Source organism: Dermacentor silvarum, chromosome 11 (genome assembly GCF_013339745.2).
Source record: "Dermacentor silvarum isolate Dsil-2018 chromosome 11, BIME_Dsil_1.4, whole genome shotgun sequence".
Lineage (NCBI taxonomy): Eukaryota > Metazoa > Arthropoda > Arachnida > Ixodida > Ixodidae > Dermacentor > Dermacentor silvarum.
The window spans coordinates 104,279,447-104,295,861 of record NC_051164.1 but is presented as its reverse complement, the minus strand read 5'-3'; the positions used below and the strand labels follow the sequence as shown (position 1 = coordinate 104,295,861).

The 16,415-nt window shown below is 45.1% G+C and overlaps 1 protein-coding gene across 1 annotated transcript in view; it reads left to right on the top strand.

Moving 5' to 3' along the window:
* Nucleotides 1-815: 815 nt before the first annotated feature.
* The window catches only part of LOC119432808 (vitellogenin-2-like), a 38,309-nt gene continuing 22,709 nt past the window's right edge, over nt 816-16,415 (top strand). The window contains 11 exon segments of the mRNA XM_037699964.2: nt 816-959; nt 3,304-3,446; nt 3,688-3,822; nt 4,197-4,334; nt 5,774-5,941; nt 6,840-6,979; nt 7,945-8,128; nt 9,740-9,933; nt 10,685-10,853; nt 14,341-14,505; nt 15,238-15,438. Of these exon segments, the coding sequence (XP_037555892.1) occupies nt 917-959; nt 3,304-3,446; nt 3,688-3,822; nt 4,197-4,334; nt 5,774-5,941; nt 6,840-6,979; nt 7,945-8,128; nt 9,740-9,933; nt 10,685-10,853; nt 14,341-14,505; nt 15,238-15,438 (1,680 nt within the window). The 5' untranslated portion in view covers nt 816-916.

Here is a 16,415-nt window from a genome sequence, read left to right as displayed (position 1 = left end):
AACACGTGTCGCTTTATCTTTTGTAGATAGCACTAATGCAACGGCTGATTTATCCGATATGCATCCTTCCGCGTGATTCCGAAAGTCTCTTCGTGCACCCCCCCCCCCCCCCTCCTCCAGGTTTCCTATATCAAGTGCAGGAGTCACGATGATATTACCTCGTCATCGCCGACTCAACACCCTGTTGTTTTTCACATCATTGCTGAGAGCTTCGAAGCAAGAGGTATCGGGAGCAGCCGGCAGTCTGGAATGCCACAAAACGTCAAAGCAGACAGTAACTAAGGCAAGACGACCGCAAGCTTTAGTGTTTCCGTAGTAGCAGCGCACGATAAACGAAGACTCAGAAAGAGATAGATAGGCGAGACTAGCGCTGTCTTGCAATTAAAACTGCATCGCAAACGAAACGCGACACGTCATAATAAGAACGACAACATGTCTCGCTGCTATCGGGGTGAAGTTCCGACTCGCCCGAATCGTCCTCCGTGTCCCCCCTATTTTTATCCGGACATTTAGAGGAACCTCCCGATGCGTGGTCACTAGATTACACGGGTCCTGCGCTGCGACACACAAGAAGATCGCACTCTTGCAATCATTGAAATATGAACCAAGAGCAGATACAGCGATGACAAGGCCGTGTTAGTCCCGCTAGACCACCGACATAAAGCACTCTTGCCTCTTCGTCCGAAACGCTCTAGCCGGGCTCCAATGTCTCACGAGGCACGGGAAGACCTATCTACCCTCTTCCAAACGCAGGCCAGTCATCGCCCTCAGCTGACTCACCCTCCCCTTTATGCTTCTTAACCTCCCGCGAGAATCTCTCGAGTTAGGCAGACCACTGCTACACAAAAGTGACTGCGCAAGCATCCTTCGGACGTAGTATCCAAAAGGAATGGATGCTAGCTGTTGAGTCACCATCATGAAGATTCTATGGATACTCTTTTTTTCTGTGGCCACTTCAGGTAGGAGAAGGCCGCAGTACTTTGGCACGTTATCTTTTTCCTGTCTTCTTTTTTTCTTTCTTTTTTTTTCGCAATGGCTCAGAAAAACAGCTTTTTCCGCAGAACCTAAAGTGACGTCAGAAGCTTTTTGGGGAAAATGAAGGAAGCGAGTAATTAGTTGATAGCGGTGTCGCAGCGTCAAAACTTTGGCTGTTCGCTTCGCTACGTAGTTCAACTAGCGAGTCTGTAGTGTCACAATTATTAAACAGGAATGTCTTAATCAGAAGGGTTAGGACTTCGCCCGAGGGGCTACGCCTCTGTGTTACTCCGCGTAGGGGAACGATAAGTAAAATGATAGTGCACGTTATATAACTACTGCGATCTGTTTGCACGCGAGAAGCGTGTGTATATAGAGAGATTATTATATTTCAGTGATGGCTCGAGGCTGGTTGGCGGAAGTGAGTACAAAGAGCAAGAAGAACAAGCTAATTCTGCCTCACTGTGGTTCACATGGGAAGCTCAGTGCTGAGTTGAGTGTTGTTTTCTTTATTTTTTTAAACGTTAGCCCGTGGCCCTCTTCAGTACTCGAAGGACATAACCGCCTTAGGCAGGTAAGTGTGGCGCGCATAGATATGTCCTGCTCACTGATACATCACAGCACACAGACGCCTAGAAAATTGCGCTAGAGACACTAGAGTTCACGCTGCTCTTGCTTAAAGGCGTTAAAATTGTTCTCGTTGTGCGCAGGGCACTTGGAATGCAGTTGCAAATAAGCTTCAAATACAGGGTGTTTTATTTTAGCTGCACCAAAAAATTTTTTTAAATAGTCTTCGGCAGATAGCCGATTTATATCCCTTGATGTAAATTAAATTACTCAATGAGGCAATCATCACTTCGATGAGAAATCAAAATTCTTAATTGAATTATCGACATAATTAAACTATTAAGTTTTAATTAATCGTTTTACGGCACATACTTCAATCTACGAATTGTAGCTAGTGCAAGGGATATTCACTTGGAAGGAATTCTCAGGGCTACACCAGTTTCGATCATTTTCAATGTGTCCGATGAAATGCATTGGCGTCCGAGTTATTTTTGTGCTTCAGTGCATTAAGCAGCGCTTTCTTTAAAAAGTAAGTGGAAAAATAGTGAATTTATGCCGCAAGGTTGACGACCTATATCTTGCAACCGGTGCCATCCTCAGTATTTGTTTTAACAGGATAAGCCTGGCATGATCCCTACCTACAATTCGTAAATTGAAATGTGTGCCGTAAATTAATTATTTTAAAAGTTAATAGCATATTTATGTTAATTATTTAATTAGCAGTAGGGTAAAGTTTATTTCTCTTGGGGATTTTGGCGGTGGGTGGGTCCCTCAGTTCAGGGCTCCACTGGTCTCTGCAGCTCGCTGGGCTTGATCGAGAAGAGTTCTCCGGCTCTCCAGACCTTCGCTAGCAAGCTAAACCTCCCAATTAAGCATCTCAACTTTTCGTTGAAATAATGGAAGCCTCATTGGGTAATTTATATCAAGGGTCAGAATTGTTCTATCTGTCACAGGCAATTTCTAACATTTTATTACAGCTAAAAAAAACACCCTATATAGCTAATATACAAAGCCCTCGGTAACACTTACCACAAGGGCGTAGGTAATACAAGGTAGAGCACTGCACGGGCCGATCGGGCCGATCGGGCTCGGGCGGCCCGCCCGAGCCCGATCAAAACTTTTATGGCTAGACCCGGGCCCGGCCCGGGCCCGGAAATAATCTACCTTACCCGCCCGGCCCTGCCCGCCACCCCTTTACCTTAAGCCCGAGCCCGGCCCGAGACCGAAAAATACATGTTTTTCAGAGTTGAGAAGCCCGAGAATAACTCGCAGAAAGCCCGAGCCCGGCCCTGGCCCGCGTCAAAAAACCCGAGCCCGGCCCGGGCCCGGGTCAAAAAGCACACGCCGTGCCCGAGCCCGGCCCGAGCCCGTGAAAAAAGTCCTCTACCCGGCCCGGCCCAGCCCGCGGGCCGGGCCGGGCCCGGGCTTTCGGGTAAGCCCGAGCCCGTGCAGTGCTCTAATACAAGGTCGCTCAAGAATGTTCCTCACACCGTTCATTGGTACACATTGCGTTTGTGTGACGTGGAAACTGACCTTAAGCCCTATGAAAAGAAAATGTAAGCGCAGACATTTTGGTCTACCCATTCCGTCGCTATAAGCGGATAAAGGTATTTTTTTCTCTTCAAAGGAAGTATAATACACTTCAGTAGAGCCAGCGTGGTGCTCAGTGACAATAGTACAAGCCTAGATCCATTCTATCCTGTTGAGGGGGCGCGATTCCTTGCGATACAAAATGAGGTAACGAGATATCATGCTTCCCAGGCTTCGACGTGGGCAAAGAGTACGTGTACAAGCAAAAGGGGACATTGCACGTTGCAAATCCCGAGCAGCCCTTGCAGTCCGCAGGCGTCGGATTCACGAGCAAGATCGTCGTGCAGCCGAAGGAACACCACACCATCTTCTCGGTAAGCGCAGCAAGAGGTTCACTGCATTTTTTCGGCTGTGCACAACCACTTAGAAGTTACCATGTGTACCAACCGATGGCTGCTACGGCCTTCTTGTGATAGTGCGCTGCATCGTTCTTTGCCGCAAAACTCTTTGGGCGCTTTGGAAAAGGTTTGGTTAGGCCAGCCAATCGAGAGCTAACAGAAGGGCTTGAATGCGGGGGCAAACGCTCAGTTGAATGTGTCTCACTGCTGCTTGTAGATCGTCGACTTCGAAGCGGAAGCCTTCAACTCTGACAGTATCGACGTCGCTCATCACCAGTTCAAGTATGGCCGCCACGAAGATCTGGTCGGAGCACTCGAGAGCCCATTTGCTGCCAAGTTCAACGAAGGAAAGGTACGGTCGTTTAAAACATTGCCCCGAGAGAGAGACAGAAATGGTGAATGATAAGTAAGGTGGAGAAGTCGACCGGAAAAGCTAGAATCTAGGATGCTTCTCCGAAGCTGAGGTAAATGGTTAGGGAGAGACAGGGAAAAGTATACAGGGGCACAGTGGCCTTATATGAACACAGTTATATGTGCCAGGAAGTACGGTCATTCTTTTCTCAAGATTTTGCATTTGACTCCTTTGCAGCAGCTGTGTGTGTTCGAACAATGTAACTGCTTAATATCTGTGTGACACCAGCGCAACGAGAAATTTGCAATGTTTCTCGAAGAAATTGTTGCATTGTTGCTTTCAACGCAAACCACGTGTTCGCCAATGCATCGCAGGTCGATGAGATTGAAATCGACAAAAACGAGCCTCTTTGGGTGCGGAACATGAAGAAAGGCATCCTGTCTTTGTTCCAATTAGACCTAGTCAAGGGCCGCCACGAGAACCCGGATGACCGGGAGTACCACGTCCAAGAGGTGAGTGAGCCGGAAAAACGTGCTTTTAACGCGAAAGCGTTAAGGGTCCCGTGTCGCAGAAAATCTGGTGTTAACGTAAGCCCAGGCGTCCGTGACGGAGAAATCATCCCGAACCAGCCCGATCACGCAGGCCGTCCGCGTGGCGCAAAGGCGTTAGTAAAGAAAATTGAATTTATCGAAGTAAAATCCGTCAGAAAAATCGTAAAGTACGACTTAAACACAACCTACAGGCATGATAGCGTTCGATTGTACTTTGAATATACGAGGAAACATAATTTATTTATGAGGAAATTCAAGCGCAAACCCATTTTCCAGTATTTGTACCATTCGTACATCGGCGCGCCCTGGTAGGTTACTTGCAGAAACACCATCCAGATGGCGCTCGCCTCCTCGGCAGCGTAAAATGGCCGTGGCGGCGCGCAGAGGCGAAGGTGGAAAAGAAAAGCTGCAGTTGTCGGGAAGCCTGACAAGCATTTGGCGTTCTTTGAATGCTATCGCGTTCCACTCAAGGCGAAGCTTAAGCGTCCTCCAAATTTTTATTAGGTGACGTACAGCTGAGAAAACTGGTTCCCTGATGAGCTGGCTGTCCCAAAATCTTCAAAGCAAACTCGAGCGGCTAAGAAATGATGAAAAAGCAATACATTAAGGCTGGAAATTAAAATGACTACAAGACGCAAAATTTCAAGTAGTTGCTGTGAATCCTGCCACGCGTGCACCACAGTCAGACCTGATGTATATGGAAAGGAAATCTTGTAGACAGCCCAAACTGCAAGGTTCATGACAAGTCAAGTAGTACACGTAAAAAAAAGACTTAGACAAGTTCATGTTAGGAGGAATCAACATGTACGAGGAAATAAAAAATAAAGATGAAACGCCGCTTGCTTCCGGCACAGCCACGTATGTAAACGTAAACAGATATTTATAGTGCTAAACATTCGACAAATAGAAAGCGGCGATCACGAAGTGATGAAACACTGCACGTAATCATTGCGTGCACCGCAAAGCATGACAACTTGCAGCAGTACGTTGCTTCTTGATGAGGCATAAAGGCTTGAGCATTTTATAGTGACACGCTTTGGCCGGGACAGTTTGCGACTCAAACAGACTACGCAACTTTAATATTTCATTTCCGGGAACACGTTTATGCTCATGACTTAACGTCCAGTGCAACATTTTACTATAGTGACGGAAATGCTGTCAATACCTTCAGGGTTTGTGAGACGTTGTTTTTTCACCCATTTTCATTTCCGTTAATTTATGATTTCTTTAATTCAATTATTAAGTTCAAATAATTTCCCCTATGTTGTTCTTGGTGTCATTGCTTGTTGGCTTCTTATTATATATATATATTCTAACAGTAAGCTCCATACACTGTATAAGATTTAAATGTTTAAAAGAATACCTGAAATTGCAATATATATCATCTTCAATTTATACAGGACGGTCTGCATGGTCCTTGCGACACCCAGTACATTGTGCACAACGAGGACCACGGCCACATCGAGGTGACCAAAGCGAAAAACCTTGAGAAGTGTGACCCCGGAAATTACGCCACCTATGGACGGCAGAAAGGCACCGTCTGCGTCAAGTGCGAAGCTCAGAGGACAGTAAGTGACAAAAAAAAACAATCTTCAATTCAACAGCCAGGTCCAGCATAAATTTTAGTGCTCGTCACTCTAAAGCACTGTCATTTGCCGCTATCGTCTAAAATGAATGTCTAGCAATACACACCACATGACGCACTCACGTCAAGTGACACAGCACTAATGGAATGAAATAAAGCATCCATCAACGTGTTCTTAAAGCCCTTCAAGAAGATAGTGATGTATCCGAGCCAATTTTGTACATCTCCATCATACCGCGCACTGCAGAAAGCCCAATTCTTCAACTGGTTATCATTATTCCAAGAGTTGAAGCTAGTAAATGCTACTAAGGACTGATGCTGAAAATGAAAGCTCTATGAAACGTGTGGCCAACATGTTTCCTGCAGTAGTGGTTACATATATTTATCATTTGTACAGATGCGACAAAATTGTGTCAAGTCTACAGTAAGCTGTGCCGCATAACTGTCTCACGTTTTCGACGGGCTTCGTCCACCTGTCGCAAATTTGTACATATAGTAAAAGCGTACGCTTAGCTGCGTTATTTGTGGCCCTATAGGTAATCTAAGAAGTGCTTTTTATCTCGTAACGGAAACTAAGCAAAGCACCCGTTGTTGCAATATTAACTTCAAATGCAGTATCCACGCTGTGTGACATTACGGAATTAATTGTTGAGCTAGTTGGTCGTGCATTCCTGACGAGGAACATTAGCGCAAATAAAAAGTCAGCTCACACAGGAAGAAAGACAAAGACAAGAGCTACTCTTTGTCTTTTCTTCCCGTGTGAGTTGTCTTTTTGTTTGCGCCAATGTTCCTCGTCAGCGACATCATCGATGCTAGGCTACGGAACGGTGTATCACATGATCGGCGCCTAATTCTTCCCTATTCTCTTGATGTATCCGTAGTATCAACTTGCGGACACATCCGAGGTTTATTACGCCCTCAAGGGAACCGCTCAGCGATACGTGATCGAGCACGCCTGGTCGGAGTCGACACAGATGCTCAGGAGTAACAACGAAGGCAAGGAAGTCCGCGTCGTGTTCAAGTGAGCATCGTCCCTTACGTTTTCGCTGGCGCAGATCCCATTTACAACAGTGCAGGTCACTTTTAGCGAGTAAAGCAAGTTTTGTAAGCAAGATGGAATGTTAGGTAAGTTCGAATGCAACCATGTTCAATCATTAATGCAATCAGTCAATCAATAAGTTAATTAATCAATCCACCAATCAATCAAAACTTTATTGTGCAATCTCAAAAGAAGCTGCGTTCAATGTCAAAGCACGATAGATGAAACACAGACTAATTTTACCAGAAGCGCTATTTCGAAACTAACTGTGGTGTATTAGAAAACGAAAGTAAATGTATCATAAACCGAAAAACTGATAAACCTTAAGAGTGAATTAAAACTAAGGCGATGATTGCATACTGGAGGACACATCAAAGAAGAAACGACTCATATAGTCTACAGAATTACAAAGTGCGACTGTTTTTCGGGGAATAAAATCGATGCCTGCCTTATAAAGGCGTCACTACATTTATTAATATAGAAGGCCTCTGCTATATGATTTGTCCACTCTGCTCTATTGCAGAACAGTAGCTTGATTACGCGAATTTCAGAAAACTGTGGAGCGCCTTTACAATCACAGCAATATGTTTGCACTTACACCGAATTGGTCATACACGGGTCGACCAACCACTACATACAAGTTTTCAGAAACACAGCTGCAGCTTTGCGACGATGCAGAGCTCTGATTAATTTTACGTTATTTTCTGATTATGCCTAGAGAAAAATTCTTTATAAACAAAGGATACCCTATATAATATACCCGGCGTTTTGTTTTTCGCGAGCCGCTACCTTTGAGCAGAAACGAACCAGACTTGCTTGACTGCATAGTGGGTATGTTTATTAGTGTAAAACAAGAGCGAGCATTAAAGATTCAAAAAGGCGAGGTCTACTTGTAGCCAGGCTCATTTCAAACGAAGATGACAGAAATAAAATTTCCACTCACTTAGTCGCACCCTGGACCTGGAGACAGAAGGCGAGATGACGGAGAAACTCTCACTGCCCGGAGAAATACAAAAAGAGCGTTCATTAGCGCAGCAGTTCCCTGTGACGCCGGACTACGACGACCCGCAAGACCTCAAGCGCGTCAGCGGGTTCATCACGTACTTCGGCCTCCGCTCCATCAAAGAACACGTAAGATTACCGCAAAGTGTTATCGATTAAGGCTTCGCTGACATTTTTGTCTGCCTTGCGGTGACGAGAAATACAAACTTACAGAGTCAGTGAAAGTTAAGGGGTGTCGGGTGTGGTCTGTTGAGGTGAGAAGGGAAGCCATGCCGGAATTTATCTTCAGTGGCAGTCACGACTAATACCCCACATCCGCCGCGGTGTAGCCCAGTGGCTTTAAGGCGTTGCGCGGCTGAGCTCAAGGTCGAAGGTTCAATCCCGCCGGGGTGGTCGCATTTGGATCGGGAGGGAAGAAAGAAAGAAAATGCGCGTGTAGATAGATTTAGCTGCACGTTAAAAAACCCAAGGTGGTCAAAATTAATCCGGAGTTCTCCACTATATACGTTGAGCCTCATAATCATATCGTAGTTCTCGCATGTAAAGTATCAGAATTCAAATTTTGTGATAACCCAGTCACACGGCGCACTGTCGATCACAATCAAGCCCGATCGGAATCGGAATTGGCAATCGCTTTTTTCGCAGCTTGCGCAAGGAAACCAATCGCAATTGCGAAATTTGATCCGGATCAGGCTCGATCGCGATCATAAGTGCCCCGTGTGACGTGTGACTGGGGTATAAATTGAGACACAGTCGCACCGCCATGTTGCGCTTCCGCTGAATTTAAAGCCAGTTTGTTGGTCGCCAGAAAAAGGTGTTACTGTCTATATGCTACAAGACAAGACAGTACATAAACTAATGGGAAACCAAGTCCTCTGATTACATCTCTGGGACTTCAAGGAGGTTGTCCGAAAAAATATTTCATAGTCTTTAGTTCTGGCTATCATAATTATGTCATTAAAACGAGTCGGAGAAATGGGTGTGGAACCTTTCAAGAAGACTCCATATTTAGGTGGTCAGAATTTATCTGGACCACTGACACCACTACGAGATCACCGCAGCCTCCGAAGCCTTACTGAAAACGCTGATGAAGGAAGTGTTTAGTCTTACAGAGCATTCACAGGCTTCGGTTGAAAGTAAGAGACGGTAAGGTTAATGGTCTTCCTTTGGCGGGGGTGTCCGATGTTCGGTGTGTGATATCAGCAAAAACTTGTGGAACGTCTTTTTGTTACCTTTCATGTGAAGAGTGACTGCCTTTGTCTGCAGGAAGACTGTGTCCTTTGACCCCGACATCCTACTATGCTGAAAGTGCTATACCCCTCTTTTTTGCCCTGTTTTTTTTTTTTTTAAGATTAAAAATGGCCTCTCTCCACTGCCCCATATACTTGAGAACTGCCTTAATGGCTGTATAAGTAGTCTTAACTTCACCATAATTTCATCCGTGCAAAAGAATATTCTAGTTTATTCAAAATACCCATGTGTTATGCCTACCCAAATTATCCAAAATTACATATGTGCTGCCAACATTTCTAAAATATAAGAAGTAAGTCAAGCATTCCTCAACGAAAACAAAAAAAATCATGAACTATGAATTTATCCCTTTCGTCTATGCACTGTCCGTTCAGTTATGCTATCGCTGACTCCCCTTAGTCGCTTGCCGTTGCTTGCACGTCTTAACGTCCTCTCATAACAACAGTTACATTCGTGCCAATGTCGTAAGCTGTCTCACGTTGTCTGCAGTTTTTGGCAGGCCTGCGAGCCCAGGCGCGACTTGAGTACTCCAACGAGAACATCCCGGACATCGACAATGAGATCAGCGGAGGCCTGTTCCTCATCGCCTTTCACTCGTTCTCATCCTTCGACTATGAGGACATCGATGACGTCTACCGGAACCACGTCCTCACGGCGCCGGAGGACATCAAAGACAGCATGCGGTAATTTTCGTTCCTAAGGAGATAAAAGCACGCTTTCCTGGGTCGGCGGGGGCGGCAAGTATGCGAGAGCGGGGCGGAAAAGCAACGGTGGCGAAGTATTATAGCAAGTTCCAGGGACTAAGCAACTTCACAAACATAGACACGGATATTAACAAAAATGTGCGCTCCTCACCCAATTGGTGGCCGACCAGTTCTAAGAGGTTCCCATACATTCTTTTTTTGAAATACGTTGCCCGCAATGCAACATTTCTGCTACTTTGTATCACGTCACTTCATGTTTTTTTTTTTTTGTTTTTGTTTTTCTTGTAGAGACATTTGTCATGGCTGAGGTTCACCCTTGCCACGACGAATGTCGACGCCAATGCAATTAGCATCAAAGCAATATAGCAACACACCGTATTACGCAATTTTTAGCTTTTGTGAAGCCGACTTCCTCAATTTTGCGTTACCGCAGCGTCTCCACTTCTGTGCACGTCAACCCTCCTCGCTCAATGCATGGTCTGGTCTTATTTTGCTCACTTCGTTTCTCCATGCTCGTGTGCTTTTGATGCCGACTCCTTGACTTCTTGGCTCTTGTTCTGGTTGTCTATCTCGGGATCTATTCAGTAGCTCATTCCCAATGGCTCACGTCGACTATTTAGGCACATACATAGGGCACATACCAGTGGCCCAAGTTGGCGTGAATTTCCCAAAGAATGCTCAGCGCACTAACATAGGATACGTTACATTGCTGCTCCTGTGTGCTCTGCAGGAACGTGTTCTTGGATCTTCTTGGAGCTACCGGATCGAATCCACACATCGCCTACGGTCTGAGCCTGATCAAAACCGGGAAGCTCAACAAGTTGGAAGCTCATTATTTCTACAACAAGATACAAATGCACCTGAAGGAAGCCAGCACTGCCATGATTCACGAAATCAGCGTGAGTGATCTTTTTGATAGAAGCAGCACAGATAACGGTCTCGCTCATGCATTCGATATATGGCAGGCTGCCCTATTGTGCCAGAATTTGTGTAAAGCATATAGAAGCTCTATCTCAAAATAAAAATAAATAAGAGCAGTTGTGTTACTGATCCATACACGAAAATGCATTTTTTTTTTTACAGTAATCCTCCTTGAAGCAGAGGTAAAAAGACAAAGCATATACGTGGAGTCTGTCCGCGGAGTCTGTGTCAAAGGTCGAACCGACTGCTTGGGATACCGAATCTGTTATCGTGCCCCGTACTAGGCCCCCTGTTAGAGATTCTTTGGTCCAAAAGCGCCATAGGTGTTAAGTGTCAACGCTTCATTCGGATGCATTTAGTTATTTTATTTATTTATTTATCTGTGAGACCCTCAATCTACATAGTAGTAGATTGCAAAGGGTAGGGGTGAGAACACAATGCAACAGTAAAAAATACAGGATTAGTTCTACAATTCACAGTGCAGGCAAAAAAATTTACATACCAACCGGAAAAAGAAAACACTCACACAATACGACGTAATTAAGTACACAAAGACTAAACTTTACCCAACAGGCAATGTCCACGAAGAAGTACGTAATTATATCGTTTGGTACCATGTCTTACCTTATGTTAATTAGTGCGTTGTTAAAACGAGTGGGGTCACTGATGCTTACTAATGATGCAGGTAGATTATTCCGGTCGATCGAAGTCCTAGGAAGGAATGATTGTGAGTACGCGACTGTATTATGACGTGGAACGTTTACTTTATTTTATGTCTGCCCATTAAGTGCAGAAATAAAGCAGCAGGTCTGTTATTGTGAATGGAAGAGCTTTTCTCTTTTACAGAGATAACAGTGGTACCAGAAATGAGTGCTTATTTGCCTTGCAGCTAATCGTGGTATCTAACCCCTTCAATCACATAGTGTGGTGTAGGGTTTTTAATTCCTCTATATGTATATATTTTTTCCTGTAAATGCAGTACAAGTTGTGCAAAAAAAAATTGGGATCTGTCGCATTAATATATAAGCCACTTCAAGCCAGTCTTTATACTTATAAAAATAATTTCATTAAGGATATTGTCCTGTTACAAGTCAGACATAATATCCAGAAAAGAACGGCAATGTTTGCTAGAAGTAGACGCACCAGTTACTATGAAGTTCATTACTTTCTGATGTAAAAAATAACACAAAATACCAGCAGTGATACGCAGACACTTGTCCAAGCTGGTAGGGCATCTTCCGCATTGCTTCGCGCACTGAAGTAACCTATGATGTTGTTATTGCTTAATGGAGGAGTACCTTTACACTCAGCTGCTTATTCAAGGTTTGTATGTTGCCGTCAATAGTGGGAACTTTCAAAAGTATGTTGCGTCTTCATGCGGAGGTGCTGTGACGGAAAATTGATAGGTGAGGAGAGATATCTTTCGGTTCAGACTGCCTGGTCGTCTACAGAAGACCAGATAGAGAGCGAGTAAGCTATCCTGTAAATTTCGTACTAGCTCTTCAATTATTTCAGCAAATTATACATCCCCTATTTTGCCCACTTTATTCCAGAAGGAATCCCAAAATTACGGCGACAAAAAAAAAAAAAGACGTGTACACGACGACAGCTTCCAATAAACCAACATGAACCTTCCGACTTCTCAGCTGACCATTTTAATTAGTGTGACTGTATTTCAAACGTTATCTTCAAAAGAAGACTCGCACTGGTCACTCTCACCCTGGATATATCCCAAAGCAGTCTTCTTGACCGTGAGCCCTTGAGGTTACGCCACATTTTTTACGAATCCTCGGCCAAACACTGTGAAGAAAAAAAGATAGCAATTCACAATAAAGCACCAAATTTTCTGGTAACTAATGCAAGTCTGCCTGAATAGCTTGATGAAGGCATTGTGGCGCAAATCAAAACGAACACAAGGAACACAAGACCGGACACCACAGGCACCCGTGGTGTTCGGTCTTGTGTTCTGTGCGTTCGTTTTTATTTTCGCCACAATGGCTTCACCAAGTAATTGCCCAACTAGCACATGAACAAGTTATCTTAAGTTACCTATCTCGAATATCATTTTGCTAGAAGTTCATGTGTATGGAAAGCATTTAATTCATCTACTTCACCGTCTTTTATTCGATCATGGCACTGCTCTTGCTGGTCACGAGCGTGTGAATTAAAGGACGATAAAGGAAAACGCTGAACCCGTTTTAATTGATAAAGCATTCCTTCAAAACCCCTTTTTTTTAATTCGAGGTAATATGTTGATCATAAAAAAATGAGTGTCACAGTTAACTTTCTTTTTAATTTCGAGCCAATACTTTAGAGCCGTTAAGTCATTGTGACGTCACAGATTTTAAAGAATATCCTATTTAGGCCATGCTCGCCCAGTAAACGTTCTTGAAATGTGCTAAGGTCATTCTTTGTTCCTTGAAGACAAAGCAGTTCATCTTTAACTATAAAAAAGTCGCAGTTTCGCCCGAAAGGCGAACCTTTGAAAGTGGACAGCTATACCATGTAAGGTAGTAGTTTTATCGGCCGTATGAACTTGTAAACATCAGCATACTAAGAAGCATGGTGTCGCGCGCACAAGCAAACATGGACACATCTCATTCGATGACCGCGGACACTCGCTATCAAAACGCTGGAGTGAGGAAGCGCGGCGGCAGCACCGAGCGAATTTACCTTCGTGCTGCCTCTCGCATCAACGCGAACTAAGCCGCGAAAACACAACGCAAGGCGGGCTCTGTCCCCGGCGCAGATGGCTTTCAAGATAGCCACCCGCAGTAAAACGCCCTCCCCCCACCTCCCTTCCTTACCCTCCCCCCGGAGCCTTGCGCGAGATGGAAGACGGTGTTCTTCCTCTCCGCTTTCCTTCCTTGCGTGCGCGAAATATAGCCACGATAGCCAGCTCCCCCTCGCACGCTTTCATTCGCACATAAAAATCCGGCGCGCGGCGTCGAGTTTATCTTCCTTGGATTTTATCCGTCAACCTCAATCTCAGCCTCAAGGCGACGCCGTCGGCAGAAATGCACCTGGTGTGTTCATATAATTGCTATCACAATAAAACTTAACTAGGCCAGAGCAGACGCCATAAAAATTCATGACGTCATGGGAACATCAACGAGGTATAGGTAGCCGTCTTTTTTTTTCTGTGCTCTATAGCTTTTTGCGCCTTTCGTGAATTAACAAGCCCTCCTTTCACGGTAGTAGTAACAAACTTCATTTTAAAATTGACCAAGCGAGAGTTCTTGCTCTGGCGGAGCGGCATCCCCAGTCCATGAATCTGTGAGTACTGGCCATTCGCCTAGTGGGGATTTTTTTTTTTTCTAGAAAGACGGGTTACAAATACAGCGCAAATAATTTTACTCGGTCAATGTCCCTTTGATATTCAGCGTCCATCAATAACAGTGGTCTCACACCTTACAACCTTAACAGCCCGAGGCCCGTCGCTCATGATTTTTTGCCTTGCTCCAGGATTCGTGCAAGTCGCAGGCAGTCAAGAGCCACCGTGGGACTTGGTCTTCCTGCAAGCTCGCAGCCAGCGCTATCGCCGGCGGCTGCGGATGTCAGCACGCTAACAATGACCACGAGGAGGACAAAGGCACCTGCAGCCCTGAGATTGTCTCGCGCTTCTTTAACGTGAGCCTCCCGTAGTACCTAAAGCACTCGCGCTTCGGGTAAACACAGCTGATGCACTCGGTCATGACGTAGCAATAAGTTCGTAACTGTAGAATTGTGAGCCACATGGTGTTGCACATGAATGAACGTGTGGTGAAGGAATAATGTCGGGCATATTTACATCGATGACAAAACGAAAAATGCACATCACGAAGATTGGACTGGCGCTGAACACCCAACTTGGTTTACTAAGACACCGGCAGTACCGGTCAACAACTTTACAGCCTATGTGTAATCAAAACTTGTTGATGTTCAGCACCTGTACGGTCTCCTTCATGTTGTGTGTTCCCGCTTTTTTCGGCCCTATAAAAAATGTCGAAATACCCACAGCAACTAACCCTGCCCCTTTGCTCCTTACACTAAGTCTTTGGTTTTGGCTGGTTGCTTCATTTCTTAAGTATACGCAGGATAGATTTCAAAAAACATGCACAAAGAAGAGACGTGTACAACACGACCACAGGGCGCAGACGTCTAACAGTATTTCAGAAACCCCAAAACAGGCGTGATAGAAATATACTCCCATCTGGCATGTGCCACTCGACATCTGTACCTTTCCATGCTTTACGTGTCCCTCATTTGTCCGTGTTTTCTTGTGTGCTCTCCGGGCTACTTATCCGCCTTAACTTATCAATAAACAAATATCTTGCAGTACCGGCAAAGAACATCTCTACTAATGAGTAATTTATGTTGCAGTACTCAGTGACACCTGGAGACGTAGAGAATGAGCCGGAGCACCAGAGCACAGTGTTCTTGAGCGTGGCCGGAAACTTGGGCACGCGCAAGGCCGTGGAGTACCTGGAGCGCTTCATATGTCCCAAATGGCACGCCAACGAGCACAAGAGAATGGCCGCCCTGTGGGCCCTCAAGCAAGCAGCCAAGCGCCACCCCAAACTGGTGAGCAGGATTCATAGGACTGGCAGGATCACCGATTGTATCCACGGATGAGCATGAACTGGCTCAGTGCCGTGTAATCACACCACAAACAAGGGTGCCGGAGGCATGCCGCTGTGCGCGCGATTCCTTGCCACTCAGCCACGCCACCGCTCGCCTGCACTTTAATACAGCCAGTCTGACCCATCGTCTGAATTCCGCCTTAAGCTGCATTGCGGAATGTGAACTATCCCAGTTTTCTTTTTTAATAAGCTAAAGTACAACATTCGAACAAGTAAGACGCAAATATTTCTTCAAGAAAGCCCATAAATGCCGAAATTCGATTTTGCTCCGGCACCAAGTGAACCTTTCGCATAGGTTTCAACGAGAATGTACAGTTGAGTTCATTGTTAAAGGTAACACATGACTTTAGTGCACGGGCAGATTTTCCCCTCGGGCAAATGTACAATCGCCCAGTTTTGAAGCCCATGACTTGCAGTTCTTGTAATTGGCACCTTTCTATACATCTGTGCAGTGTATTGACGTAGATTCAGCCAGCACTTACAGCAGCGCTTCAACACTATGACAGCCACACATTGTTAGAGCGCTTCCTTTAACAGTGGACCGCACGGTACAGTTTATCCGACATTTTAATAACCTCGTGGGAGTGTCAATCACCCGACACGTCCGTCAGCGCCCTGTCACGGTGCGCACCTGCATAAGCGTCGAGGGTATACTCGCAGGCGCACAGAACGGCCCGGTAACCGAACATTTTCTCTAGGCTGCTCCATTCAACACGGCATAGCCCTGCTGTTTATATGCTTATCCGTCGTTCGCATACGTTACTTTTTATTGAATATACCATGTATAGCAGATAGCGCCGTTAATTGGCAACGGCTAATCATTTCCCATTGAGATGCTCCAGTAATAAAGGCCACAGACATGAAAAAAAATTAGATAAAATACCTCTCAAATTCGAAATTAACTAATAAAAGTATGCA